The 27,671-nt window shown below is 41.6% G+C and overlaps 2 protein-coding genes across 4 annotated transcripts in view; one reads left to right on the top strand and one right to left on the bottom strand.

The window, feature by feature from the left end:
• The window catches only part of LOC126482677 (uncharacterized), a 101,762-nt gene extending 85,575 nt beyond the window's left edge, over positions 1 to 16,187 (top strand). For both annotated transcript variants that reach the window (XR_007587688.1, XR_007587686.1), the window contains 2 exons: positions 11,650 to 11,863; positions 15,448 to 16,187. The gene's annotated coding sequence lies outside the window, so the exon portion shown is untranslated. The remainder of the gene's footprint in view (positions 1 to 11,649; positions 11,864 to 15,447) is intronic.
• LOC126482651 (PC4 and SFRS1-interacting protein-like) overlaps positions 1,958 to 27,671 on the bottom strand; it is a 43,595-nt gene continuing 17,881 nt past the window's right edge. For both annotated transcript variants that reach the window (XM_050106552.1, XM_050106551.1), the window contains one exon: positions 1,958 to 4,310. In XM_050106552.1, the coding sequence (XP_049962509.1) occupies positions 2,283 to 3,800 (1,518 nt within the window). In that variant the 5' untranslated portion in view covers positions 3,801 to 4,310 and the 3' untranslated portion in view covers positions 1,958 to 2,282. The remainder of the gene's footprint in view (positions 4,311 to 27,671) is intronic.

The following is a 27,671-nucleotide window of genomic DNA, read 5'->3' as shown; positions in this document are numbered from 1 at the left end:
TAACAAAATTTTCCACCTGCCGCCCCACAACTTTTCACAAATGATACAATTTTCTGTAATGAAGTACTGTCTGATAAAGGATGCATAAATATTCAGGGAAATCTTGGTAAATTTTCAAAGTGGTGTAAAAACTGGCTACTGGCTTTAAATGTTTGGAAATGTAAAACTGTATGAAAAAATGTAGTATCCTTTGTCTACAATATCGAGTCATGGCTGGAATCAATCAAATCTTTCAAATACCTGGGTGTTACATCTTGTACAAATACAAAACAGAATAATTACATAAGCTCACAGTCACAGATAAAACAGGTGGCAAACTTTGGTTCATTGGTAGGATACTGGGAAAATGCAGTCAGTCTACAAAGATTTTTGAGATTGCTTACAAAACACTCGTGCAACCGATCCTAGAGTGTTGCTCATGTGTGTGGACCAATATCGAATAGGACTATCATGAGACATTGAATGTATGAGGCATGCTCAGAAAGTAAGTACTGTGACCATAATTGGCTGTTTTCTTTTTCTTCTGAGGGTTGGAAAAACTGAGGTGGTAGAGGGGGATGCCCTCAACACAGCAAGCATTGCAGGATCATGGGAGCACATAAACACACACTGTAGTGTCCAGCTGCATGAAAGATGTTGGTAAGAAATCCTGTCAAGCATAAGCTGCATGCTGCGATCTGCTTCCAACTCGTGGAAGGTATAACACACACTGAAATTTTTTCATGAATCAAAAGGGTGAAGGTGTTATGGACAGAATAAGTGTGTTTGAGTGACGTAGGGAGTTTAGTGGAGGCAGAACAAATATTCATCACAAACAGAGGAGTGGAGGACCTTGTTTTTTTTTATGATGAGTTGATGCAAAAAGCTGAGGAAAATGTTCGTGAAGACTGCCGACTGACACTGGATGAAATTTCTTCAATGTTTTCACAACTCTCCAGAATTCTCTTATACATGACACAGAAATGCTGGCATACTGGAAACTGTGGACACAATAGGCTCTAAAACAGCTGACAGAGCAGCATGAGAAAAATGGATCAGTGGCACCAGTGAGTTTCTTTGTGTGACTTGAATTGGAAGGTGAGAATTTCCTCAGCTCTGTTGTGTCTGGAGATGAAACATGAGTGGGCCATTACACGGCTGAGACATAAAGTCAGTCTCACAGTGGTGTCACACCAATTCTGCACCTGCCAAAAAATTTCAAACCACAATTTCAGGCAAAAAGACTATGGCCGCAGTATTTTTGTATGGATAAGGCATCATTTTTGTCAAATTTCTGCCTCAAGGAGAGACCATCAATGCACAATGTTGTGAGACTTAAAAAAAAAACCAGAAGGAGCATTCAAAACAAAAAGAATGGAATGCTGATGAGAGGAGGGTGCTAGTTGCCCAATGCCCATCCTCACACAGCTTTACAACCAAGGTGGCTTGGAAAAATTTGGTTGGAATCTTTGTTTCATCCATGGGAGAGTTTCATGGAAATGATGAAAAAAGTGAACAGGCAGACACTTGAAGATGTATACCATATATCCCAAAGAAGCCTGCTTAAAAAATTTCAAGAACCAGAATTAAGTCAGGAAGCTAATAACGTAGTACCATCCCCTACATAGCACACCTACAGGAACCACAAAGACAAGATTGGACTAATTACAGTGGGCACAATGATATCCAAGTACTAATTCTTCCAGCATTCTGCATGCAAATGGAATGGGAAGAAATCCGGACAAGTAGTGGAAAGGGAAGCACCCTCTATCATGCATTTCACAGTGGTTTGTAGAGTATAGTTATAGATGTAAAGTACTCTTTTTCTTGTGTTCTAATTATATTACTCACACTAAACTCAAATTCTTATATTCCTAACAATCTTCTGCAGCTACGTTTAGTTACTTGAACTAATCTACTATTGGAGACCCACATCTGAAAACATTAATAGGAATACATTTTGAATTCATTAGACAGGTTTTATGTAACAGTTTATTCACACCTTATCTTGACAGTGTGCTTCAGAAAATATACATAAAATATTGTACAGTCTACACTGCATCACACAATGTTCATTTCATTTGAATTAAGGCACATCTGTACACAATACAATTACAAAATAAAACCTCTCATACAAAAATATTCATATAAATGTTGTGATCACAAATACATGCAAAACATTAACAATAATTTTCACATTTATCTTCTTTCTCTAATACAGTAAATTATAAAACATCTACAAGCACTTTTCTTTATTAATGGGCTCTTTACATTAGTTTTGTTTAGAACATTGAGGAGGCAAATCAAGTTGAATCTCTGCTGGGCGGCCAATTTTCTACATCCTCTCTACGTCTGTTGTCAGCATTGGTAGTTCTGGAGTGATGTACTGACCTTCTAATAAATTTTGCTGGCCTACCTACTATTCTGGATAGCCTAGGTTGTGCAACAGGTTTGCCTATTTTTCTTCCTCTCGTAGAAAGCTTTCTTATTACAGTGTTACTAGGACCAGGTTGTGATATCACAGCAGGAAATACTTCACTTGCAGATGAACTGCCAGTTTCACTGGAAAAACTATGTCTATGAGAATAATCTACATTATTTAAGTATGTTGAAGAAGATACATCTTTTTCAAAATTAGTAAACATTGCTTTGTACTTGTTATATATTTGCTGAGATTTACACTGAATAAGAAATATTTTTTCTGTTGCTTTTCCCCCCTCAGAAACAGGTGTCTCTAAGTTGGTAGTGTTTCCTAAGTATTTAGTCAGCTTCCTTACTGTAACTACAATCTGGGGACACCTTTTCAATGTGTTGCAGTCTACTGGCAAGTTTGCCAGTTCAGTTAAATATTTAACACAGTTTTCAAGCTTGGCTTTTGAACAACAAGTAGATGCTTTTATGAGAGCATCTAAGCATAACAGTTGACTCACAGTTTGCAATTGTTTTATTTTAGTCAGTCGAGTAGTTCCAATTGATGGCAAAGCATTCTGTACAGGTGGTTCAGAAAGTTCGACATGTGGCTTAAATATTGTGTTATCTCCTTCTGCAGTTCCAGTCTGCAAAGAGGACTTCCTCTTATGAGACACTGGAAATTGGTGAGATCTGCCTGTTCTGCAAAAATCCACCTGATCATCTTCACTGCCTGCAGCATTGTCTTCACTAACAGTATTAGATAATGTATAATTATTTGGTAACACATTACTCTTGTTTTGATCATAGGAACCACCTATGGCTCGAACACTGTGTTCACTGTTGTCTATATTAATACCTGTCCCCGTTATTTCATCATCAGCAAACTTTTTGGGCTTTATTTTTCGTCCAGAGCGACTCACTCTTTGTGCTTCACCCTGAGACAAAGGTGATGTAGATTCATTTAGAGATTTTTTACTATTTAATTTATCAGCAGACTTCAAAATCTTTGAGCTTCGCTGGTTAACAGAATTTCCTTCAGTTTGTTCAGAACTTTTGGATGCCCTTTGTGATTCAGGAGAGGTTTGGTTGAAATCCGACTCCCAGTCTGACTCGCTGTCTTCATTACATTTTGTTTCAAAGAGCTTATCATTAACTCCATTCTCTATCTGCGCTAATGCCTCATTAAAACCCTTCCTCTTCAATGGTCTTCCAAATCGTTCTTTATTTTCAACATATGGAAACATGTCTTCAGCCTTGCAGACCGCTGTCTCATAGGTCCCATAAAATATTACATGATATTTTAACTTATTATTTGTTGCTTCTGCTAAACACTGGACATGGGCAGGCCAAGGTGGATACCCACGAACCTTTGCAAAAACTTTGTCACCTTTCTTAAAAGGACCAGCCATTTTAGAACTATAAAATATATCACTACAAATGAATGTGCTGAATGAAGTTGAAATGTTTTAGTGAGGCATTTTTGTGTATACTGTCTAGGAGATAACTATAAGCAAAAGTTATTTTTTTCCTAAGTGTAAGGCAGATGTTTTGAACGGAACTGTATAGCCGTTATGTGATCACATGATGTACTGTAAACTCCAATGTTTCGACTATTTTTAAACAGAGAGCATAAGTCAAGAGATACAAATATAAGCATTCTATGACACTCTATGATTATATTACAGAAACTAAAATCAAGTCAATGTCTGCTTCTTTTCAATGTTGTTTTTATACTGCTCATTGTTTCCACAGTTTAAGTTGTCTTAATTGACTACTGTATGAAATATAAAATGCAATGAGTCAGTGTAGTTTTGACCACACCAACGAACTTGTTAATGTTATTTACTTTAAAATCATTGCAGCAGTCAGAAGCATTCGGCAGTTTCTTGCATAAAAGCAAGTTCCGTTAGCCAAAGGATCTGAAAGAGAAATACAGAATCAAACTCAATGACCCATATACACTATGAATGACTGTACATACTCTGTCAACAAATGACTGTACATACTATGTCTACAAAATATAAAAAATAGTGGGCGCGCACGCCCACACACACACACACACACACACACACACACACACACACACACACATGAATTGGAAATTTCAGATTATTTTCATATATTCTCAGAGGGTGGATCTTGTATGTGTTAAAAATTGAGCACCTGGGAATGTTCCTTAACTGTACTGAATGTTTTTAGTTACAAGATTCAGTTACTGACAATTAAGAAATGTTGAATAAATTTGGAAGTAAATATCTGTCTCCTTTGATAGTTGATAACACTGTGCCTGACGATGTAAATTTCTTAGTCACAGATTCTGAAAAACACTCAAAAGATTGTTAAACCTTAAATAACTGGCTACATATAATATTTCAAATTACTGTATACCATATAATGTCATCACACATTTTTATTAAATCAGAACTGTTAATATGTTATCATTAAATCAGGAGTGTTAAGATGCTGTATTCAGAAAAATTTGCAGCGCAGCAACATTTTTAAAGAAAATGAAAAATATTTATTGCAGTTAGCTAGAATATAATTTTGATTATTACTCTCATGGTCTGACAAATACATTTGCCTTACAAATATGAAATGGTAAGATATTTTAAGGAGCTATTAAACAGAATGCATTCTGTTGTTCCTGTTCTTTGAACAAAAAGGACACTCACACAGGTAGCTTTAAGTACCAATTAATAAGTAAAGGAAAAGTGTTATTCATGATGCAAGAAAAATAATTGCACAGAAATTGTTATCAATTCTGTTATTTGCTAGTTCACTGTACTTCTAGATGACTGTGAATGATTTGACTTGGCATCAGCTGGTTAGGACAAAGCATAATGTAAAAAAGGAAAACACGAACACTACAAAAACTGTTCCCCATTGAATAACAACCTCAATAACTGCAGGTAAGACATTCCTAATCTAATTTATTTGTATGTCAGTATTCAAAAACAATTCCACTGACAAAATCAAAAGCTTGTGTGGTCCAAAATCTTTTGAGAAATAAACTAATGGTTTGAAGATTACAAATAAGTGCAGCAGGCATTTTCCAATTGATTTTTTTTTTTACATTAAGTTCATGTAGAAGTCCTGACCACATTTTAATGGCTTAATATTCAATCTAAAATATATTACAATTAGAGAAAATATTACAATTACAGAATTTATAGCATAATTGAGAGTTAAATTAGTTCATATGTATGAGTTCCTCAGTATTCAGTGGTTCTGTCTCAATGTTCCTGAATTGTACATACCTCTACAACAAATCACAGCTCTCTGATACATTGTTCATAACTGGGAAATCACTCTGGCAACAATTAAGCAACTGGAAATTGCTAAGAATGGCTTAATTGGAAGAGCTACCGAGAGTCATGCACCAGGAATACCAAAGATGTGTCAAGTACTATTCTGTCTTCTGGATACTGTCTTATCTACAGGATTTACCATTATGAGATTTTCACTCTGCAGTGAAGTGTGCACTGATATGAAACTTCCTGGCAGATTAAAATTGTGTACCAGACGAGACTTGAACTTGGGACCCTTCCTTTCGCGGGCAATTGCTCTACCATCTGAGCTACCCAAACACGACTCCTGACCCATCCTCACAGTTTCAATTCTGACAGTACCTCGTTTCCTAGCTTCCAAACTTCACAGAAGCTCTTCTGCAAACCTAGCAGAACTAGCATTCCTGGAAGAAAGGATATAGTGGAGACATGTCTTAGCCACAGCCTGGCGGATGTTTCCAGAATGAGATTTTCACTCTGTAGCACAGTGTGCACTGATATGAAACTTCCTGGCAGATTAAAACTGTGTGGTTCGCAGAAGATCTTCTGTGAAGTTTGGAAGGTAGGAGGCGAGGTACTGGCAGAATTGAAGCTGTGAGGACAGGTCTTGACTCGTGCTTGGGTAGCTTGGATGGTTGAGCAGTTGCCCGCGAAAGTCGAAGGTCCCAAACTCGAGTCTCGGTCCAGCACACAGTTTTAATCTGCCATGAAGTTTCAGGATCTACCATTGTCATCCACTTGACTGAGTGGCGGGTCAGTGGTAGGTCTATGTGCTCTGTGCAGGGCAGACAGGAACCATGTAGAACTCAGGATTACACCTGTCCCCCTAACCAATAGGTTTGAGGTACTGTCTTCCACTGAAACTGAAACTGATCCAGTGAGACTAACTCCGTACTGGGAAATGAGTGGTGTCCCGTGTCAAAGGGAGGTAAATGCAAAATGGCAGGGCTCTATTAATCATTAGCAGTTCAAACATGCAGTAAATAATGGTATCCCTATGGAAAACAGAACCATGGGTGGGAAGGAACACCATGTGCACTCAGTGTGTATGCCTGAGGGCCTTATTTAGCAACTTGAAGAGACTATGGGAAACGGCAGCAATGGGTGGGAAGGAACACCATGTGCACTCAGTGTGTATGCCTGAGGGCCTCATTTAGCAACTTGACGAGATTATTTCAGTGGCCACTAAGGGATTGTGATCCTTGTTATGATAAACAATGCCTGTTATCTGAGCTTCAAGGTCATATTTGGATCATTCTAATGACTGGCAGAGACGGTTGAGAATAACAGCTTTGCTCACGGCATTACAAGAAAGCTCAAAATGTGCAGCATTTCCCCCAGAACAGATCATAACCCCCTAGTTCTGAGTCAAGTGGAAGGCTTGAATCAGAGGCTGCAAAGGTTCTGTAAGAAGCTAGGTTGCAACTTCCTAGACTTGTACCACTGACTTCAGAAATGCAGGCTTCCTTCAAATGGGTCAGGTGTGCACAAAACATCAGAGGCTGTTACCCAGGTAGCTGACAGCATATGCATCACATACAAGAATGTTTTCAGATAAGGCGACTCTCCATTCATTCCAGATAACAACATCTGTAGGAGACCTGGAAGTATTAATGTAAGATCCAAAGAACGATTCCCATGGATGAGACTACTGAAACCACAGTGGTTAAATGCCAAGCATTCACAACAAAATTCCAAAGTTTGAAGCACCGCTAAAGAGCAGTGAAGCTGAAATAACATCAGGTACATAAATCTGATTAAGACCCGAAATTGACAGCAGTGAGATTTTTGGGGAAAATTTAAGTGAATATCGAAAGGATAAGCAAATGGGAAATGAAGATGGTGCACTTGTCACAGTAGACAAAAAGTCACTTCCTCTGAGATAGAACTTGTTCTTCTATCAACTACCAGAGTTGTCTCCTGAGGTAACCAAAAATTTAAAAAAAACATCAGTTCACTAGCAGTTAAGTACCCCAATTACACCATAATCTTTGGAGGAGACTAATCATCCAACAATCAACTAAGATGATTACAGTTTTGTTAGTGGTGGGCATGACGAGACATTCTGTGAAACATTACTAAATGCCTTCTCTGAAAGCTATCTAGAACAGATTGTTTGGAATCCCACTCATGATGGAAATCTGTTGGTCTAATGGCAATAAATAGATCTGACCTCTTTGAGGATGACCACACTGAAAATGACATACACTATGTGATCAAAAGTATCCAGACAACCCTAAAAACATACTTTTTTCATACTAGGTGCATTGTGCTGCCACATATTGCCAGGTACTCCACATCAGCACCCTCAATAGTTATTAGATATCGTGAGAGAGCAGAATGGGGTGCTCCGCGGAACTCATGAACTTCAGATGTGGTCAGGTGATTGTGTGTCGCTTGTGTCATACACCTGTACCCAAGATTTCCACACTCCTAAACATCCCTAGGCCCACTGTTTCCTATGTGATAATGAAGTGAAAACGTGAAGGGACACACAGCTTACAAGTGTAAAGGCCGACCTCATCTGTTGACTGACAGAGACCGCCGACAGATAAAGAGGGCTGTAATGTGTAATGGGCAGACATCTATCCCAGCCATCACACAGGAATTCCAAACTGCATCAGGATCCACTGCAAGTACTATGACAGTTAGGCAGGAGGTGAGAAAACTTGGATTTCATGGTCGAGCAGCTACTCATAAGCCACACATCACGCTGGTAAATACGAAACGATGCCTCACTTCGTGTAAGGAACATACACATAGGACGATTGAAAAGTGGAAAAACATTGTGTTGAATGACGAACCACAGTACATAATGTGGCAATCCGATGGCAGGGTGTAGGTATGGCGAATGCCTGATGAATGTCATCTGCTTGCGTTTGTAGTGCCAACAGTAAAATTCGGAGGCACTGGTGTTATGGTGTGGCTGTGTTTTTCATGGAGGAGGCTTGCACCCCTTGTTATTTTGCATGGCATTATCACAGCACAGGCCTACATTGATGTTTTAAGCACTTTCTTGCTTCCCACTGTTGAAGATAAATTCAGGGATGGCGATTGCACCTTTCAACACGATCAAGCACCTGTTTGTTCATAATGCACAGCCTGTGATAGAGTGGTTACCTAACACTAACATCCCAGTAATGGACTGGCCTGCACAGAGTCCTGACCTGAATCCTATAGAATTTGGTATGTTTTGGAATGCTGACTTCATCCAGGCCTCACCAACCGACATTGATACCTCTCATCAGTGCAGCAATCCATGAAGAATGGGCTGTCATTCCCCAAGAAACCTTCCAGCACCTGACTGAATGTATGTATACCTGTGAGAGTGGAAGCTGTCATCAAGGCTAAGGGTGAGCCAATACCATATTGAATTCCAGCATTACTGATGGAGGGCACCACAAACTTGTAAGTCATTTTCAGTCAGGTGTCCAGATACTTTTGATCACGTAGTGTAAGTGACCATGAGACAGGACAGTTAACTATGATTACCAAAGCACAAAGGACCATTAAAACAGGTAGAAAGAATTATATGTTCACTAAAGTAGACAAAGAAGCAGTAGTGTCATATCTCAATGTGAAACTTTTAACTCAAGACAGGAACATGTACAGGAACTATGGCTCAAGTTTAAATAGTGGACCATGCAATTAATACACTCCTGGAAATTGAAATAAGAACATCGTGAATTCATTGTCCCAGGAAGGGGAAACTTTATTGACACATTCCTGGGGTCAGATACATCACATGATCACACTGACAGAACCACAGGCACATAGACACAGGCAACAGAGCATGCACAATGTCGGCACTAGTACAGTGTATATCCACCTTTCGCAGCAATGCAGGCTGCTATTCTCCCATGGAGACGATCGTAGAGATGCTGGATGTAGTCCTGTGGAACGGCTTGCCATGCCATTTCCACCTGGCGCCTCAGTTGGACCAGCGTTCGTGCTGGACGTGCAGACCGCGTGAGACGACGCTTCATCCAGTCCCAAACATGCTCAATGGGGGACAGATCCGGAGATCTTGCTGGCCAGGGTAGTTGACTTACACCTTCTAGAGCATGTTGGGTGGCACGGGATACATGCGGACGTGCATTGTCCTGTTGGAACAGCAAGTTCCCTTGCCGGTCTAGGAATGGTAGAACGATGGGTTCGATGACGGTTTGGATGTACCGTGCACTATTCAGTGTCCCCTCGACGATCACCAGTGGTGTACGGCCAGTGTAGGATATCGCTCCCCACACCATGATGCCGGGTGTTGGCCCTGTGTGCCTCGGTCGTATGCAGTCCTGATTGTGGCGCTCACCTGCTCGGCGCCAAACACGCATACGACCATCATTGGCACCAAGGCAGAAGCGACTCTCATCGCTGAAGACAACACGTCTCCATTCGTCCCTCCATTCACGCCTGTCGCGACACCACTGGAGGCGGGCTGCACGATGTTGGGGCATGAGCGGAAGACGGCCTAACGGTGTGCGGGACCGTAGCCCAGCTTCATGGAGACGGTTGCGAATGGTCCTCGCCGATACCCCAGGAGCAACAGTGTCCCTAATTTGCTGGGAAGTGGCGGTGCGGTCCCCTACGGCACTGCGTAGGATCCTACTGTCTTGGCGTGCATCCGTGCGTCGCTGCGGTCCGGTCTCAGGTCGACGGGCACGTGCACCTTCCGCCGACCACTGGCGACAATATCGATGTACTGTGGAGACCTCACGCCCCACGTGTTGAGCAATTCGGCAGTACGTCCACCCGGCCTCCCGCATGCCCACTATACGCCCTCGCTCAAAGTCCGTCAACTGCACATACGGTTCACGTCCACGCTGTCGCGGCATGCTACCAGTGTTAAAGACTGCGATGGAGCTCCGTATGCCACGGCAAACTGGCTGACACTGAGGGCGGCGGTGCACAAATGCTGCGCAGCTAGCGCCATTCGACGGCCAACACCACGGTTCCTGGTGTGTCCGCTGTGCCGTGCGTGTGATCATTGCTTGTACAGCCCTCTCGCAGTGTCCGGAGCAAGTATGGTGGGCCTGACACACCGGTGTCAATGTGTTCTTTTTTCCATTTCCAGGAGTGTAGATATGTACCTAGTGAAACAGTTTACGATGGGAGGGACTCTCTGTGGCATACAGTCACTTAAAGAAACTTATAAAGAAACCGAGACTACTTAATAGCAAGTATAAAACAAATTATATGGCTTTTGATAGTGTGTTCCTGGATGAAACATGTTCGGCTGTCAGTTGGGCAATGTGTGAAGCCTTCAATAACCACCACAGCTGAACATTAGTGAAAGATATTTCATGATACCCAAAGATATTCAGGTCATATATTGTGCTGGCATTCAGCTGTTGCCAGCACACCGGTTGGCAAAGATAAAGTGCAAAGATTGACTAGTAGGCACTGTATCAAGTTTGCCTATCACGAGAGAGGCCAGAGACACATCCAAAAGCAACACGCCACCAACAGCCTCTCGACAGCATGTATTTAGGCTGCTGCCACTCAACGGAGGGCCTCGCTCTCTCACTCACTTGCTCACTCACTCATTCAGTTTGGCATCTGTCAATTTACTTGCAGAGCGGGTTCAGTTCATCACAGGTTGTGTTGTAGAGAGACGATACCAGACACCCATAACAACATGTCTCCCTTGCTACCTTGCAGTACAAGACTCCACAGTGGCGAACGAGGATAATTCAGTGGCGATTGAAGACGATGAACTTGGCTGAAGATTTTGCTTGTTTCTCTTGTGTTTTAGCTTGCAGGGATGATCATGTACAAGTGTTTCTATTTGCTAATTTGTTGTTGTATTCTTGCATGTATTCCAGGAGGTGACCTGCAGAACTAATCAAATTTCGCTTTTCAGAGGCTTTGCTTGCTTTCTGATATAAAGCATTTGTGCAAATCACGAATTCCCCACCCCCTCCACCCCCTGCCCCTGTGCCTCAGTCACAGATGGCTAACACAAGCTTTTCAGTTTCAGAACCAACAAGTCACTACTTCATTGATGACGGTATGACAACATGATGTGCAAGACGTTTTGGCCACACAGCCACAACTGACCACCCAGCCAGCACAACAAGTGCCGCTAACCAGTATACCAACGTTCCGGCAATTTAAGAAAACAGAGGAGGAATGGATCGAATACCTGACTTAGTTCAAAGCACATTGTCAAGTTCATTGTGTTCACGGTACTGTAAAGTCACAATACTTCCTTTTGACTGTTGTGTTTAAGTTAACACAAAAAATATTCCTAACTGTGTCTCCCAACAAACTCATCTATGGCCAAGTAATTGCTACATTAACTCAGTTCTATGACCAGCAAGTCCAAGTATCTGCACTAGATATCAGTTCTTTTGCTTGTACAAAAAGTCGGAATGGACGTACCACTAGTAGTACACAGAATTAACTGGCTTGACTAGGAAATGCAAATTTAAGTGTAGTTGCGGCAACCTTTACAGGGGTTTAATGATACGTGATGCCATAACATTCAGTGTCCCAGATAGTAGAAAATGGGAACAGATCTTAAAGTACTCTGATCCATCACTTCCCCAAGTATTGCAAATCTTAGAGCAATATAATTTGGGTGCTACAGCGGCCAATAAGTTTGTCCAGTCGCCGATTTTTCGGATAGTCGCCCCTTGTTCGCAACCACCCCAAGCAACCACAACAAGGAGCGCATACAGAACCGTGCAGACAGCCACATTGACATGTAAAGAGGCCTGTGAATTTAGTGAAGTCTTGCCCTAGATGTTTTGCTCACCATAAAAGACAGGATTGCCCATTGCGTAACCCAACGTGTTACACATGTGGAAAAAAAGCCTATGTCCGAGCAGTTCGTTTGCAATGGCACAATACGCCAGTTTTGCCCACTCCCAGAAAAAAACACGCTTGTGCACATGGAGTAAATGCTATGTTTTCAAAGCCTACAACAGGTTCTGACAAAAGTAAGATTATGGTTGTGTCTCCTTCTCACCCTAGTGCTGTGCAACAATGTTCTAACAAACTGTTTGTCTCATTACGAATTGCTGGACGTCATGTGAATTTCAGTCAGACACAGGTGCCTCAGTAACTTTGTTTAATCGTGCCAATCTAGTAAACACCTCACGGCTTGCAAAGTACAGGAAATCCCAGTGCTTGGGCAGTGTACTTTGTCTGCCACTTACAAAGCTCACACTAGGACAGTGTATTTTACTGTGTTGAAATCAGGAGACAGTGAGAACATATTCAGTTTAGATGTCTTTGATTTGTTTGGACTTAGCATTCAAGACAATGCGCTTTCAGTGTCTGCTTTTGAACCAAAAGACAGTGTAGCTTGCTTGCTTAGTGAATTTCCTGAACTATTTTCAGAAGGAATGGGAAATGCTAATAACTTTGTAGTGCATGTTACACTGAAAGACAATGCACAGCCTAAGTTCTTCTGAGCATGCCCCATTCCAACTGTGTTAAGAGACAAAGTAGCCACTGAACTGAAAGCATTGCAAGACACTGGTGTAATTGCTCCCATTCATGCTAGTAAGAGGGCAAGTCCTCCCGTTTTGTTGCCTAAGCTTTCTGATCGCATTCGCATTTGTGTTGACTTCAAGTCTACAGTAAACCCATAGCAAGTAGTTGACAATTATCCATTACCTCACCCTGAGGAACTCACGGACAGGCTCAGTGCAGGACGTTAGTTTTCTACAATAGGTTTGCATGATGCCTACCCGCAAATTCCAATGGATAAAGAATCACAGAAAGTGTTTGCTGTAAATACATACTTAGGACTGTTCAAGTATTTGCTTTTGCCCTTCCGCAGTGCTTCCGCACCCGCCATTTTTCAACGTTACCTGGCACAGCTGATTGCAAAAGCACCATTTTGTTCAAACTACCCTGACAATATTGTCGTCTCAGGTTGTACACCAGAGGAACACATTGCCAATTTGCTTACTCTTTTTTGAGTGTTGTCAGATGCAGGACAGTGTCATCTCAAAAAGTGTGACTTTTTTCAAACTGAACTACAGCACTTAGGTCATGTGATAAACAGTAGGGTGTGCACCCCCTCTAATCTCATTTGTTTGCAATCCCTGACCTGCATGCTACTTATAGTGTGTCAGAACTGCAGTCAATGTGAAGCAAGATGACATACTATACTCAGTTCATACCGAATGCTGCTCAGATCGCAACTCCACTGCATTGCTTGTGTCACAGAAATGTACTTTTGTGTGGACTAAATACTGTCAAGACACACTTCAGGAACTCAAAAATGCTTTGCTTAGTGACAAATGTTTAGTGTATTTGACCCTGCCAAGCCGGTAGTTTTGCAAGTCAATGGTTCTTCCTATGGAATCGGCACTGTGGTTCCGCACAGAATTGGTGCACAAGACAGACCCATTGCTTTTGCCTCAAAGTTATTAACTCAAACTCTGTGCAATTATTCTCAAATGGAAAAATGAGTCTTTCACCATTATGCATTGTGTGACCAAATTCTATCACTATTTGACTAGTTGGAAGTTCTTTTTAGTGACAGAACACAAGCCTTTGCAGTCCTTGTTTAATCCGTCAAAGCCGGTTCCTACACGCGCTCCTCAAAAATTGCAACATTGGGCTTTGTTCCTTTCATAGTATCAGTATGACATTGTGCCAAACCTGCGGCAAAGCATGGCAATGCAGATGCTCTATCTTGCCTTCCAATTGGCACAGACTCTGATTTTGATGTGTCTGCCTCATCTTGCTGCCAAATCGATGTACAGAACTCTTGAATTGCTGCAGTCTTTTCTCTTGTACTATAGAAAAACTTCACAGACATGGAAGCAGCCCTTGATCTGAAGATTTTGTTGCCTTACATTCGCACGTCTTGGCCTCACTCACTGAACAGTATCCAGACCTCAGTTGTGCACTGATATTTTGCACATTGGCATAACATTTCAGTTCAACAGGGTGCGATTCTAGTTCAAAATGACAGTGGTCAATCAAGTGTGCTTATTCATAAAGTGTTGCAAAAGGATGTGTTGTGATTGCTCCACCAAGAACATTGGGGAATTATTCACATTAAACAGTTACCACAATGGCACTGTACCTGATAGGCCTTGGATGCCCATATTGAACAGATGACATCACAGTGTCGCCCAAGCACGAACATTCGCAGCTTGGCCTAAGACTCAATCATAATGGCAACGAGTACACATTGACTCTGCAGGAACACTCATTGGCTTATAGTCATAGACTCCATTAGCAAGTTCCCATTTGCAGTGCCTATGGCTTCTACCACATCACATAGCACCATTCAAGCATTGTCCTCCATACTTTGCATAGAAGGTTTTCCAGAAGTACTTGTGTTGGACAATGGACCACAGTTCACTTCACATGATTTTGAACATTTTTATGAATGATATGGCATTCGTCATCTAACAATTTATCTGTTTCACCAAAACAGATGGCCAAGCTTTGTACCATCCACCTTCAGGAACAGGTGCTGCAACTCTTTCTCACCTCCTTTCGTTCCCACCCATGAGATGGACCATCACCAGTAGAACTTCTGCATGGTTGCCACCATCGGATGCTGCTACAATTGCTACACCCACTGCTGATGGTCCGCAAGTATTGCTTTGCACTGCACAAGCTTGTTTTTTTTTTAGGGCTTATGGCAACTGTGGGCACTGGGAACGAGGCATGATTCAGGAACGTATTGGCTCTTTTGTGTACTTGATTGCAGGTCCCAATGGTTTGCAGTGCTGCTGCAAGAACCAAATTCATGCATGTCATTTGCCCCGTGATTCTGCTGCTTTTCTTCCCCCAGATTCACGGCCTCATGGGATCGTGCAGCCCGTGCGGCCTTATCAGCCGCCCGCTGGTGCCACCTGGGCACCCCAGGAGGAGTGGTTGGATGAAGCGTCCCCGCTGACCCTGCTCGCCAACCCGATGGACGTGGACCCATCATCGTCGTCATCACCCTCAGGCCTGGATGTGTGCCCAGACAGCAGTTTTCCACAGGATGTTCCTGTTGCCTTGCAAGCCATATGTTGGGGTACGGTGGGGAGTACACCATCGTCCACAGTCATGGCTCCCAGCTCATGTCTACATTCAGCATCCTGTCAGCTCATGTCTACATTCAGCATCCTGTCCCCCCACCCCCCACAATTGCCATTCGTATCCTCTCTATACGTCACAATGGTGCGGTATTTTGGGGGGGGGACTAATGTGCTGGCGTAAACTGTTGCCAGCATACCGGTTGGCAAAGATGAAGTGCATAGATCAACTAGTAGGTGCTGCATTGAGTGCGCTTATCATGAGAGAGGCCAGACACACACCCACAAGTGACATGCTGCCAACGCCCTCTCGACAGCATGCATTTAAGCTGCTGCTGACCGGAGGGCCTTGCTCACTCACTCATCCAGTTTGGCGGCTGTCAGTTTACTCACAGAGCAGGTTAAGTTCATCACAGATTATGACAGTCCATAGTGACCAGATTAGTGACTATAGTGGGACTATTACTGAACAGCTTGCACCACAAACATGGACTCTATTCAAGTTAAGTAAATGTTCCATTTCTTGTAAATAAAGAACTGTATTAATCCACATGTGCATTTGTGTTGTAGAAAGAGGATACCAGCCACCCACAACAACATCCCCTCCCTTGCTTCCTTGCGGTACAAGACTCTACATATACAAAGGCTGTTATTGGCACCAAAGATAAGGTCCAGACACTCATGGGTGAGGCAGAAATTGAAACTGAGGGTTGCAAAGCAAAAAACAGAAATGTTTAACTCTGCTTGTAAGCATGCTTTCACAAAGAAAGCCCTGGAAGCTGGCCAAATTTAATTTTCAACCCACTGGCATTGAGAAACAGCTGAAATCTTTAAGTCTTTACAGAGCCAATACAGAAACAAGTACATGAGAATGCTAAAGACACAAAGGAACACCAGAAAACAAGCAAGGCTTTCCAGATGAAGACAGAAATTAATAAGGGAATCTCTTCTGAATCACAGATCCACAAACAAACAATTACAAAGTGTTGGGACAGATAATGCAACTCTAGCAAACAGAACAGAAAACTGATGAAATAGAACAAAAGGTCAAGGAAGTGGAAAAGATTGTAGAAATATGACATGACGTCCCCTGTACCAATTTCAAGCACAGCAGAAGAGTGAGTACTGCTGAAGTTGAAGGAAGTTCAAGAAAACATCAACAGGCTCCACAAGCAGCAGGAGGAAATAATTGGCGAGGAACTCTGCAATTGAAAGTCACTGCACTTAGTCGCCAGTGCAATTGAGTGCAGCATCCTCTCTGTACCTGACATGATGATACGCAGTTACCAAAATCACTCACTCACAGACAATAGCAGCACGCCATCACAGCCGCCAAGTGCAGCAGGTTATGAGCCACATCTGGCATTCAATGAAGCCGCGAGGTCAATGTAAGGGGAAAGCTTTGACTTTCATAACCTCCATCACAGAACCTGGCCGGAACAGTGTGATTATTCAGCATCCATCATTGTAGCCTGTTCATTTTCAACTACATTTTGTGTGCAGTTTTATCGAAGGTGAAGCTGTGACAAAGCTGTGGACATTAGCACAGAATTGCCAATCTTACCAAACGTTTCAGGAGAAGTTCCTTGTGACATATTAGTCACAGGAAATCAGGCACTTGTTAAAGATGAAATCATGTTGGACAAAAATTTTGTAAACTCAGGTATACACAGCCTTGCCATATTTTTCAAGAAAACATGTCAGAAAAACCTGTTTCTTAACATGCCTTTTGCACCAACTGTTCAACATGGTTCTGTTATGGCAAGCTGTCACACACTTATCAGAAAAGACTAATAGAACGTTGTGGAGACAATGAGGAATCATTCAAGACCCAATTACTAGGGCCTGAACACATTAATAATGAGAATGGGAATGACAGCCCAACTCACGGTAACAAGAAACACTTTGCACGACCACACCATTTATACAATGGGCGTAGAGACAACAGGTTCCATCCACACATGCCTAACAGCTGTACTACAGTAATCACCACAACCAGGGGAACTGGTGAAACGATAAAGGTAACAATAATAATTACAATCAAGGAGATGACAGAGCACAGGGACACAATCATGAAAGACACAGTGCCCAGATTGTGGAGGCGAGAGATCCTTGTAAGGAAAAGAAATGACGGAGACAAGGAACCTACATCCTGCCACAGTTATCACTGTACGTGGGGTCAACTTAAATGTAATCTGGGACATCGGCAGCCAGAACTCTGCAATTGCAGAAGAGGAACTGGAAAAATGTCTAGAAAAGATCACTTGGCCAATTCTGTGATTACAGAAGACAAAGATACAGAAGCCATTGTAGGAAAGACCACAGAAGTTGCAAGGCAGATATACCTTGAATTTGAGTACCAAGGCCACACACCCAAATGGGACTTCCTAGTCATTAATAACCTCTCCGTCAATGTAATACTGGGCTTGGATTTTATGTGGGAGTTTCAGGCTTTCTTGGATCTAAATCATCATGAAATTATCCTGCACAAAAAAGTTCAGATGAGCATACGTTTTGAAGAGCATGCAATATGGGCGCACATCCTGTCAACATGCCCGAAACTTTGCCTAAATGTCACTCGTACAGAAGCTGAAGGAAGTTACTCATCATCGATCACGGCAATAACAAGCTGGATGGAGTCATGCTCAGTGAAGAGAAAGTAGCAGCTACCACCACAGATAAGATTAATGGTGCCAAAGACATTATCAATAAGGAGAAGATCAAACTGATGAATGCAATGAGCGACAATGTTGAGGTCTTCTCATCACAGTCAGTGCAATGAAGGACTTTCAATGTAAGTTCAGGAGGAAAGATCACAAGGCGTTCTTCACTCGACCACACTCCATACCAATAGCATAGAAATGTACACAAACAATACTTGATCAATGTGGAATTGAGCCAGCCATAACATTCTACAAAAAAAACCACCTCATTGTCCTGAAACGAGATGGTACACTTCGCACAGTACTTGACTCCATGGCAAATGAAATCTACACTGAAGCGCCAAAGAAACTGGTATAGGCATGCACATGGAAATACAGAGGTACGTAACCACGCAGAATATGGCACTGCAATTGGCAACATCTACATAAGACAAGTGTCTGGTATAGTGGATAGATTGGTTACTGCTGCTACAATGGCGGATTATCAGGATTTAAGTAGTTTGAATGTGGTGTTATAGCTGGTGTATGAGCGATTGGGCATAGCATCTCCAAGGTAGCAATGAAGAGGGGATTTTCCCGTATGAACATTTCACAAGTGTACTGTGAATATCGCAAATCTGGTAAAAAATCAAACCCAAGACATCGCTGCGGATCAAAAAAGATTCCGCAGAGCAGGACTAACAATGATTGAAGAGAGTCATTAAGTGTGACAGAAGTGCAAACCTTCTGCAAATTGCTGCAGACTTCAATGCTGGGCCATGAACGAGTGTCAGTGTGAACCATTCAACGAAACATCATCGAAAGGGGCTTTCGGAGCCCACTTGTGTACCTTCGATGACCGTACGACACTAAGCTTTACCCTTCGCCTGGGCCCATCAACACAGACATTTGGCTGCTGATGACTGGAAACATGTTGCTTGGTCAGAAAAGCCTTGTTTCAAATTGTATCGTGTAGATGGACATGCACAGATATGGGGACAAGCTCATAAATCCATGGACCCTGCATGTCAAGCAAGGGACTGTTCAGGTTGGTACAGGCTCTGTAATGCTGTGGGGAGCAAGCAGTTGAAGTGATATTGGACCCCTGGTATGACTAGATAAGACTCTGACAGGTGACACATACGTAAGCTCCTGTCTCATCACCTGCATCCATTCATGTCCATTGTGCATTCCGACAGACTTGGGCAATTCTAGCAGTACAATGTGATACCCCACACATCCAGAATTATTACAGAGTGGCTCCAGGAAAACTCTTCTTTGTTAAACACTTCCACTGGCCACCAAACTCCCCAGACATGCCTGGGATGCCTTGCAAAGTGCTGTTTAGAAGAGATCTGCAGCCCCTCCTACTCTTACAGATTTATGGACAGCCCTACAGGATTAGATATACTATGCCTGTCTGAGCATCACATTGTTACTGATATGGATAAGGTAAATGTAAGTGGATATAAGCTCTCTGCACATGTCATTAGAGAAAATATGGAGAAAGGAGGAGTTGCCATATATGTCAAAAGTTATCATTGTGCAAAAAGTATAGAAACAAAAAAGTTTTGTGTAGAGAAACATATAGAAGCATGCGCCTGTGAGCTTAAATTAAATAAAGGCACATTTATAATTGTAACTGTATATAGGTCCCCATCGGGAAATTTTCATCCATTTCTGAAAAATTTGGACTCCTTATTGTGTTATCTGTCAGATAGGGGGAAGCAAGTTATTATTTGTGGGGACTTCAAAGTAGATTCTCTGAAAGAGGGTAATAGGAAAAATTACCTTGAAGTATTACTCGGTTCTTTCAATTTGACACCCGTTATTGATTTTCCTACTCGGGTGGTAAAGGATAGCAGCTCACTGAGAGATAACTTCTTTATAGACCAAGATAAGTTTAACCAGATAAATGCTCAGCCTGTTGAGAATGGTCTTTCTGATCATGGTGCACCGCTAGTTACAATATATGACATAGCTCCATTCAGCAGTACTAAACAATCCTCCAAAGTAGTACGTTCAGTCAATGATTCAACAATTGCAAATTTCAGGGAAAGCCTACAGAAGTTAGACTGGCATGAGGTGTACCGTGAACCTGATGCCAATTTAAAATATAATTTATTTCATGACACTTTTGTAAATGCATTTGAAAACTGCTTCCCCAAGAAAATAGTTAAATATACTCGTTAGAAACCATGTAACAAACCATGGCTTACTAAGGGTATAAAAATATCTTGTAACCGGAAAAGAGAAATGTATCTGACAGCAAGAGAGAGTAGTGACCCAGAAACTATCAAACATTATAAAAACTACTGTGCTATATTAAGAAAAGTTATTAAAAAATCCAGAAGTATGTGTATCATGTCTGAAATCAGCAACTCTGATAATAAAATTAAAACAATTTGGAATATTATTAAAAGAGAAACAGGTCAACCAAGAGCACAGGAAGACAGTATTACTATCAAATTGAATGAAAACTTTACGAACAAAAAGTCAGAAGTTGAAAATATTTTTAATAACCATTTTCTAAATGTTGTGGATATAGTAGGATCCAGGTGTTCATTAGAAGATGCTAGGCAGTTAATGGAAGAGGCCATACCTAGGCAATTTGATACAATTGAAATCTCACCCACTTCTCCCTCTGAAATTAGGGATATAATAAACTTGCTTAAAAGTAAAAACTCACATGTAATTGATGGCATTTCCAGCAAAATACTAAAAGCTTGTTCTCAACAAATAAGTAAGATTCTCAGCCACCTGTGTAATAGCTCTCTGGAACAGGGCATTTTTCCTGATAGACTGAAATATGCTATTGTTATACCTTTGCATAAAAACGGGGATAGATCTAATGCCAACAATTACCATCCAATCTCCCTTCTAACAGCTTTATCCAAAATTTTTGAGAAAGTAATGTATTCAAGAGTAGCTTCACATATCTGTAAAAATGAAGTACTAACAAAATGTCAGTTTGGTTTCCAGAAAGGTTTTTCAACAGAAAATGCCATATATGCTTTCACCAATCAAATTTTGAATGATCTGAGTAACCGAACACTACCCATTGGGATTTTTTGTGATCTCTCAAAGGCTTTTGCTCGTGTAAATCATGAAATTCTGCTAGACAAGCTCAAGTATTGTGGCATGAGTGGCACAGTGCACAAATGGTTTAATTTGTACCTAACTGGAAGAGTGCAGAAAGTTGAAATAAGCAGTTCTCATAATATGCAAAGATCAGCACATTCCTCAAACTGGGGAACTATCAAGAATGGTGTTCCACAAGGGTCGGTCTTGGGTCCTTTGTTGTTCTTAATATACGAGGGCAGTTCAATAAGTAATGCAACACTTTTTTTTTCTGAAACAGTGGTTGTTTTATTCAGCATTGAAATACACCAAGTTATTCCCCAATCTTTTAGCTACACAACACTATTTTTCAACGTAATCTCCATTCAATGCTACGGCCTTACACCACCTTAAAATGAGGGCCTGTATGCCTGCACGGTACCATTCCACAGGTCGATGTCGGAGCCAACGTCGTACTGCATCAATAACTTCTTCATCATCCGCGTGGTGCCTCTCACGGATTGCGTCCTTCATTGGGCCAAACATATGGAAATCCGACGGTGCGAGATCGGGGCTGTAGGATGCATGAGAAAGAACAGTCCACTGAAGTTTTGTGAGCTCCTCTCGGGTGCGAAGACTTGTGTGAGGTCTTGCGTTGTCATGAAGAAGGAGAAGTTCGTTCAGATTTTTGTGCCTACGAACACGCTGAAGTCGTTTCTTCAATATCTGAAGAGTAGCACAATACACTTCACAGTTGATCGTTTGACCATGGGGAAGGACATCGAACAGAATAACCCCTTCAGCGTCCCAGAAGACTGTAACCATGACTTTACCGGCTGAGGGTATGGCTTTAAACTTTTTCTTGGTAGGGGAGTGGGTGTGGCGCCACTCCATTGATTGCCGTTTTGTTTCAGGTTCGAAGTGATGAACCCATGTTTCATCGCCTGTAACAATCTTTGACAAGAAATTGTCACCCTCAGCCACATGACGAGCAAGCAATTCCGCACAGATGGTTCTCCTTTGCTCTTTATGGTGTTCAGTTAGACAACGAGGGACCCAGCGGGAACAAACCTTTGAATATCCCAACTGGTGAACAATTGCGACAGCACTACCAACAGAGATGTCAAGTTGAGCACTGAGTTGTTTGATGGTGATCCGTCGATCATCTCGAACGAGTGTGTTCGCACGCTCCGCCATTGCAGGAGTGACAGCTGTGCACGGCCGGCCCGCACGCGGGAGATCAGACAGTCTTGCTTGACCTTGCGGCGATGATGACACACGCTTTGCCCAACGACTCACCGTGCTTTTGTCCACTGCCAGATCACCGTAGACATTCTGCAAGCGCCTATGAATATCTGAGATGCCCTGGTTTTCCGCCAAAAGAAACTCGATCACTGCCCGTTGTTTGCAACGCACATCCGTTACAGACGCCATTTTAACAGCTCCGTACAGCGCTGCCACCTGTCGGAAGTCAATGAAACTATACGAGACGAAGCGGGAATGTTTGAAAATATTCCACAAGAAATTTCCGGTTTTTTCAACCAAAATTGGCCGAGAAAAAAAATGTGTTGCATTACTTATTGAACTGCCCTCGTATATTAATGACTTGCCATTCTATATTCATGAAGAGGCAAAGTTAGTTCTCTTTGCTGATGATACAAGTATAGTAATCACACCTGACAAACAAGAATTAATCGATGAAATTGTCAATAATGTCTTTCAGAAAATTAATGAGTGGTTCCTTGTAAACGGACTCTCACTGAATTTTGATAAGACACAGTGCATACAGTTCCGTACAGTAAATGGTATGATGCCATTAATAAATACAGACCTTAATCAGAAGCATATAGCTAAGGTAGAATATGCAAAATTTTTAGGTGTGTCCACTGATGAGAGATTAAATTGGAAGAAACACATTGATGATCTGCTGAAAAGTCTGAGTTCAGCTACTTATGCAATAAGGGTCATTGCAAATTATGGTGATAAACATCTTAGTAAATTAGCTTACTATGCCTATTTTCACTCATTGCTTGCATATGGCATCATATTTTGGGGTAATTCATCACTGAGGAATAAAGTATTTATTGCACAAAAGCATGTAATCAGAATAATAGCTGGAGTCCACTCAACATCATCCTGCAGACATTTATTTAAGGATCTAGGGATATTCACAGTAGCTTCTCAGTATATATACTCTCTTATGAAATTTGTTATTAACAACCAAACCCAATTCAAAACTAATAGCAGTGTGCATAACTACAATACTAGGAGAAAGGATAATCTTCACTATTCAAGATTAAATCTAACTTTGGCAGAGAAAGGGGTGAATTATACTGCCACTAAAGTCTTTGGTCACTTACCAAATAGTATCAAAAGTCTGACAGATAACTAACAAGTATTTAAGAAGAAATTAAAAGAATTTCTGAATGACAACTCCTTCTACTTCATAGAGGAATTTTTAGATATAAATTAAGAAAAAAAAGAAAAAAACAAACAAAAAAATTATAAAAAAATTAAAAATAAAACAAAAAATAAAAAAGTTGTTATATTAACTTAATTAGGTTGTTAAATTAACTTAATTATGTCATGTATTGGAAAATTTGACTCGTTCCACATCATTACGAAATATCGTATTCATGATCCATGGAACTAGTATTAATCTAATCTAATCTTTCAGACATAAGTCGAGTCCATGCCACATTGTATTGCGGCACTTCTGCGTGCTCGCAGGGGCCCTCCACGATATTAGGCAGGTGTACCACTTTCTTTGGCTCTTCAGTGCATAATAAAACCGGGAACCAACGGACTAGAAAATATTGAAAAGCTCCTGCACGATTCATGGAGCACAAGTGTCCTCTTCACTTGACTTGAGATAGAGCTACTGGCAAATAGAATTTGATCCGTCCTTCAACATTACAGCCTTACTTGTGTTCGGTCACTGTTAGGGTTTTTAGTGTTTGCTGTTCAGGCTTACCATTTCCTCTGCAGCCTTCATCAGAACCCCAGATCATGTGCTAGATGAGTCGTTATGCAAGTATGTCACGCATTATGTAGACGAAATCTTGACACCGGAAAGCACATTGGGGAACCACAATGTTGTGCTCTGCCACCTACTGATTGCACTCTGTACAACTGAGTTTATGGTGAACTTGCAGAAATCCAAATTTGGGGTGCAAGAGATGAAATTCCTTTGCCACATTATCTCCAAGAATGGGATCTCACCTGACCTTGCAAAAATACAGGCCATACGACATTTTCCGCAGCCCCCTACAAAAAAACAACTGACAGGATATCTAGGTATTATCTTGGCCAAAAGCATAGCTACACCATGCCTTTGTGAACTCATGAATAGAGCAGCAGCTTGGACCTGGGACAATCAAACAGAAACATCAAGCATTAAAATCAGCTCTAGTATTGGCATCAATACCTGCACAGCTGCCCTGCTGATTTCTGCACAGTAATGGACAGTGCATTAACAGGGCTTGGGGTGGTTCTGTTTTGGGAGATGGTGCAAGACGGTCACTCATGCACAAGACCATTGTGCGTGGTAGCCGCACATTAAAGAAATCTGAACGAAACTACTCCGTCACAGAGGTGGCAGTCCTGGCCATCATCTGGGATTTCCAGAAGTTCAGATTCTTTTTATTTGGCAGGAAAATCACCATTCCAATGGATCACAAGATTCTGCAGCTTTTACTTATGAACCTTATGCATGGTACACTGGTACAATGTCTGCTTTTGCTCCAGGAACTTGATTTATCAATACAATATGTCCTTGCAGTTCCAACATCATTGCAGGTGCTTTTTCATGCTCCTCTGTGGACCTAACAGAAGGTGTGAAGGAGGATCTTGAAGAGAACTACTTTAGCTTGTACCATCTCAAAAAAATTTGTTTCTGAGAAACATGCGACAGCTTCACTAACTGACATCTTCGCTGAACAAGACAAGGATCCTGCATTGCAGGGAATGAAATGGTGTTAGTCTTAGTGAGACAACCCAGGGGTGAGACAGTTCTACCTCATCAGAAAAAGGATGCTATTTAGGCACAGGACAACAGACACCCAATGGTTGATCCCAGACACACTTACTGAGAAACTGGTTTTGTTCGTGTACCAGAGCTATACACATTTTGGTGCAAAAAAAGTTTTTTTCAAACTGAAAATGACATGCCATTTTAAGAATATGCAGTGGCAGATTTGCAAGATACTTGTGACACGCAAGGATTGCCGGAAGGCAAAACTGCCATCAACCTCAAATCAACCAATCCTTTTCCCTATCGTCCCATTAAAATTGCAGGAAAGGCCACAACTGACTTCCTTAGCCCGCTCCCAAGGTCGAGCTGAGGCTACTACTATTTGCTTATAATGACTGAACTGATCTCCAACTACACTGTGCTCACACCGTTCAAAAGAGCAATGGGGAAGAGCATTCTGAGCGTATTTGAAAAGCATTTCCTCAAATAGGTAAGACTGGTTTGCAGAATAATTTCAAATAATGGGCCACAATTTTTGGCGGATCAATTTGGAGAGGGGGGGCAGAGGGGGGGGGGGGGGAACAGTTGAGACATCACAGTATAAAAAATTTGGCATGTGTTCTTACGCAATTTCCAGAAAGTTATCAATGAACTCTCGCACTCTGACACTATGCTGCCACTGATCAAGGTTTTGCGAAGCCAAGTGCCTCTGAATAAGATCAGTGTAGTGATTGATTTCCGGCCGCAATGGAAATTACCTAGAAGAGCAGCTGAACGGAATGGACAGTGTCTTGAAAGGAGGATATAAGATGAACATCAACAAAAGCAAAATGAGGATAATGGACTGTAGTCGAATTAAATCGGGTGATGCTCTGGGAATTAGATTAGGAAATGAGACACTTAAGGTAGTAAAGGAGTTTTGCTATTTGGGGAGCAAAATAACTGATGAAGGTCAAAGTAGAGAGGATATAAAATGTAGACTGGCAATGGCAAGGAAAGTGTTTCTAAAGAAGAGCAATTTGTTAACATCGAGTATAGATTTAAATATCAGGAAGTCGTTTCTGAAACTATTTGTGTGGAGTGTAGCCATGTATGGAAGTGAAACAAGGACGATAAATAGTTTAGCCAAGAAGAGAATAGAAGCTTTCAAAATGTGGTGCTACAGAAGAATGCTGAAGATTAGATGGGTAGATCACATAAATAATGAGGAGGTATTGAATAGAATTGGAGAGAAGAGAAATTTATGGCGCATCTTGACTAGAAGAAGGGATCGGTTGGTAGGGCATATTCTGAGGCATCAAGGGATCACCAATTTTGTATTGGAGGGCAGCGTGGAGGGTAAAAATCGTAGAGGAGACCAAGAGATTAATACATTAAGCAGATTGAGAAAGGATGTAGGTTGCAGTAAGTACTGGGAGATGAAGAAGCTTGCACAGGATAGAGTAGCATGGAGAGCTGCATCAAACCAGTCTCTGGACTGAAGACCACAACAACAACAACATCGAAATTACAGCACCAGGAAATCATACAGTGAGTGATATATCGCATCTGATAGCAGAACACATGCCATGGTCTTCCATGTGGGGACAAAGTTCTTGTCAGTGCACACAGGCTATCTAACAAATAGCGGAAACAGGCCAGATGTTTCTTTCCCTGTTTGTGGGTCAGTTACATGTGAGAAGGATTTTGCATTGAAATTTCTTAGAAATAGAATCCATCACAACAGGGAAAATCTATAGGCACCATCATGTAGTGGGTGTCAAACCCTACCTGGAGCAGGTAGCTCGTGCTTTTAATACATAGGAAGCTGTGTGCTGTGGCTACCTAGAAAATAAGTAAGTTTTTGTAAGAAAACATTTTAGAACAATTCACGTTTTATTTGTTTCATAATGCCTCTTTCTGTAGATTCCATTTTCAATGCATATTCAGTTAAATCATTATGTGTAGTATTTGTGTTCTCTTGTTGTGATAGTCTTACAGTCCGCTTATGTAGCAATCTTGATAAGGGGACGGGGATGGGGAGAGGGGGGGGCGGATAAATGATAGGGTCTTTTGGCAATGTCTTACATGCTACACTGTCTAGCGGATAATTATGGTGATATTTTTATTTAAAGAGGTAAGAGGCATTTGAGATGGCGCACAGGTGCATGCATTTTCCTTTAATGAAGGGTGAGATAGGAAGTACTTTTGGGGTCAGTATCCACATGACATACACCCACACTACAAATATTGCAGCATGCCACAAGTTTCACCCTGCATAATAAGGCAAAAAAAAGTATGTTTCTGTCAAGCTGGATAAGCAGGAGTGGATGAAGTCAAC

The sequence above is a fragment of the Schistocerca serialis genome, chromosome 1, assembly GCF_023864345.2.
Source record: "Schistocerca serialis cubense isolate TAMUIC-IGC-003099 chromosome 1, iqSchSeri2.2, whole genome shotgun sequence".
NCBI classification, from domain to species: domain Eukaryota; kingdom Metazoa; phylum Arthropoda; class Insecta; order Orthoptera; family Acrididae; genus Schistocerca; species Schistocerca serialis.
The sequence above is the reverse complement of the archived record's forward strand: the minus strand, read 5'-3'. Positions and strand labels throughout refer to the sequence as shown.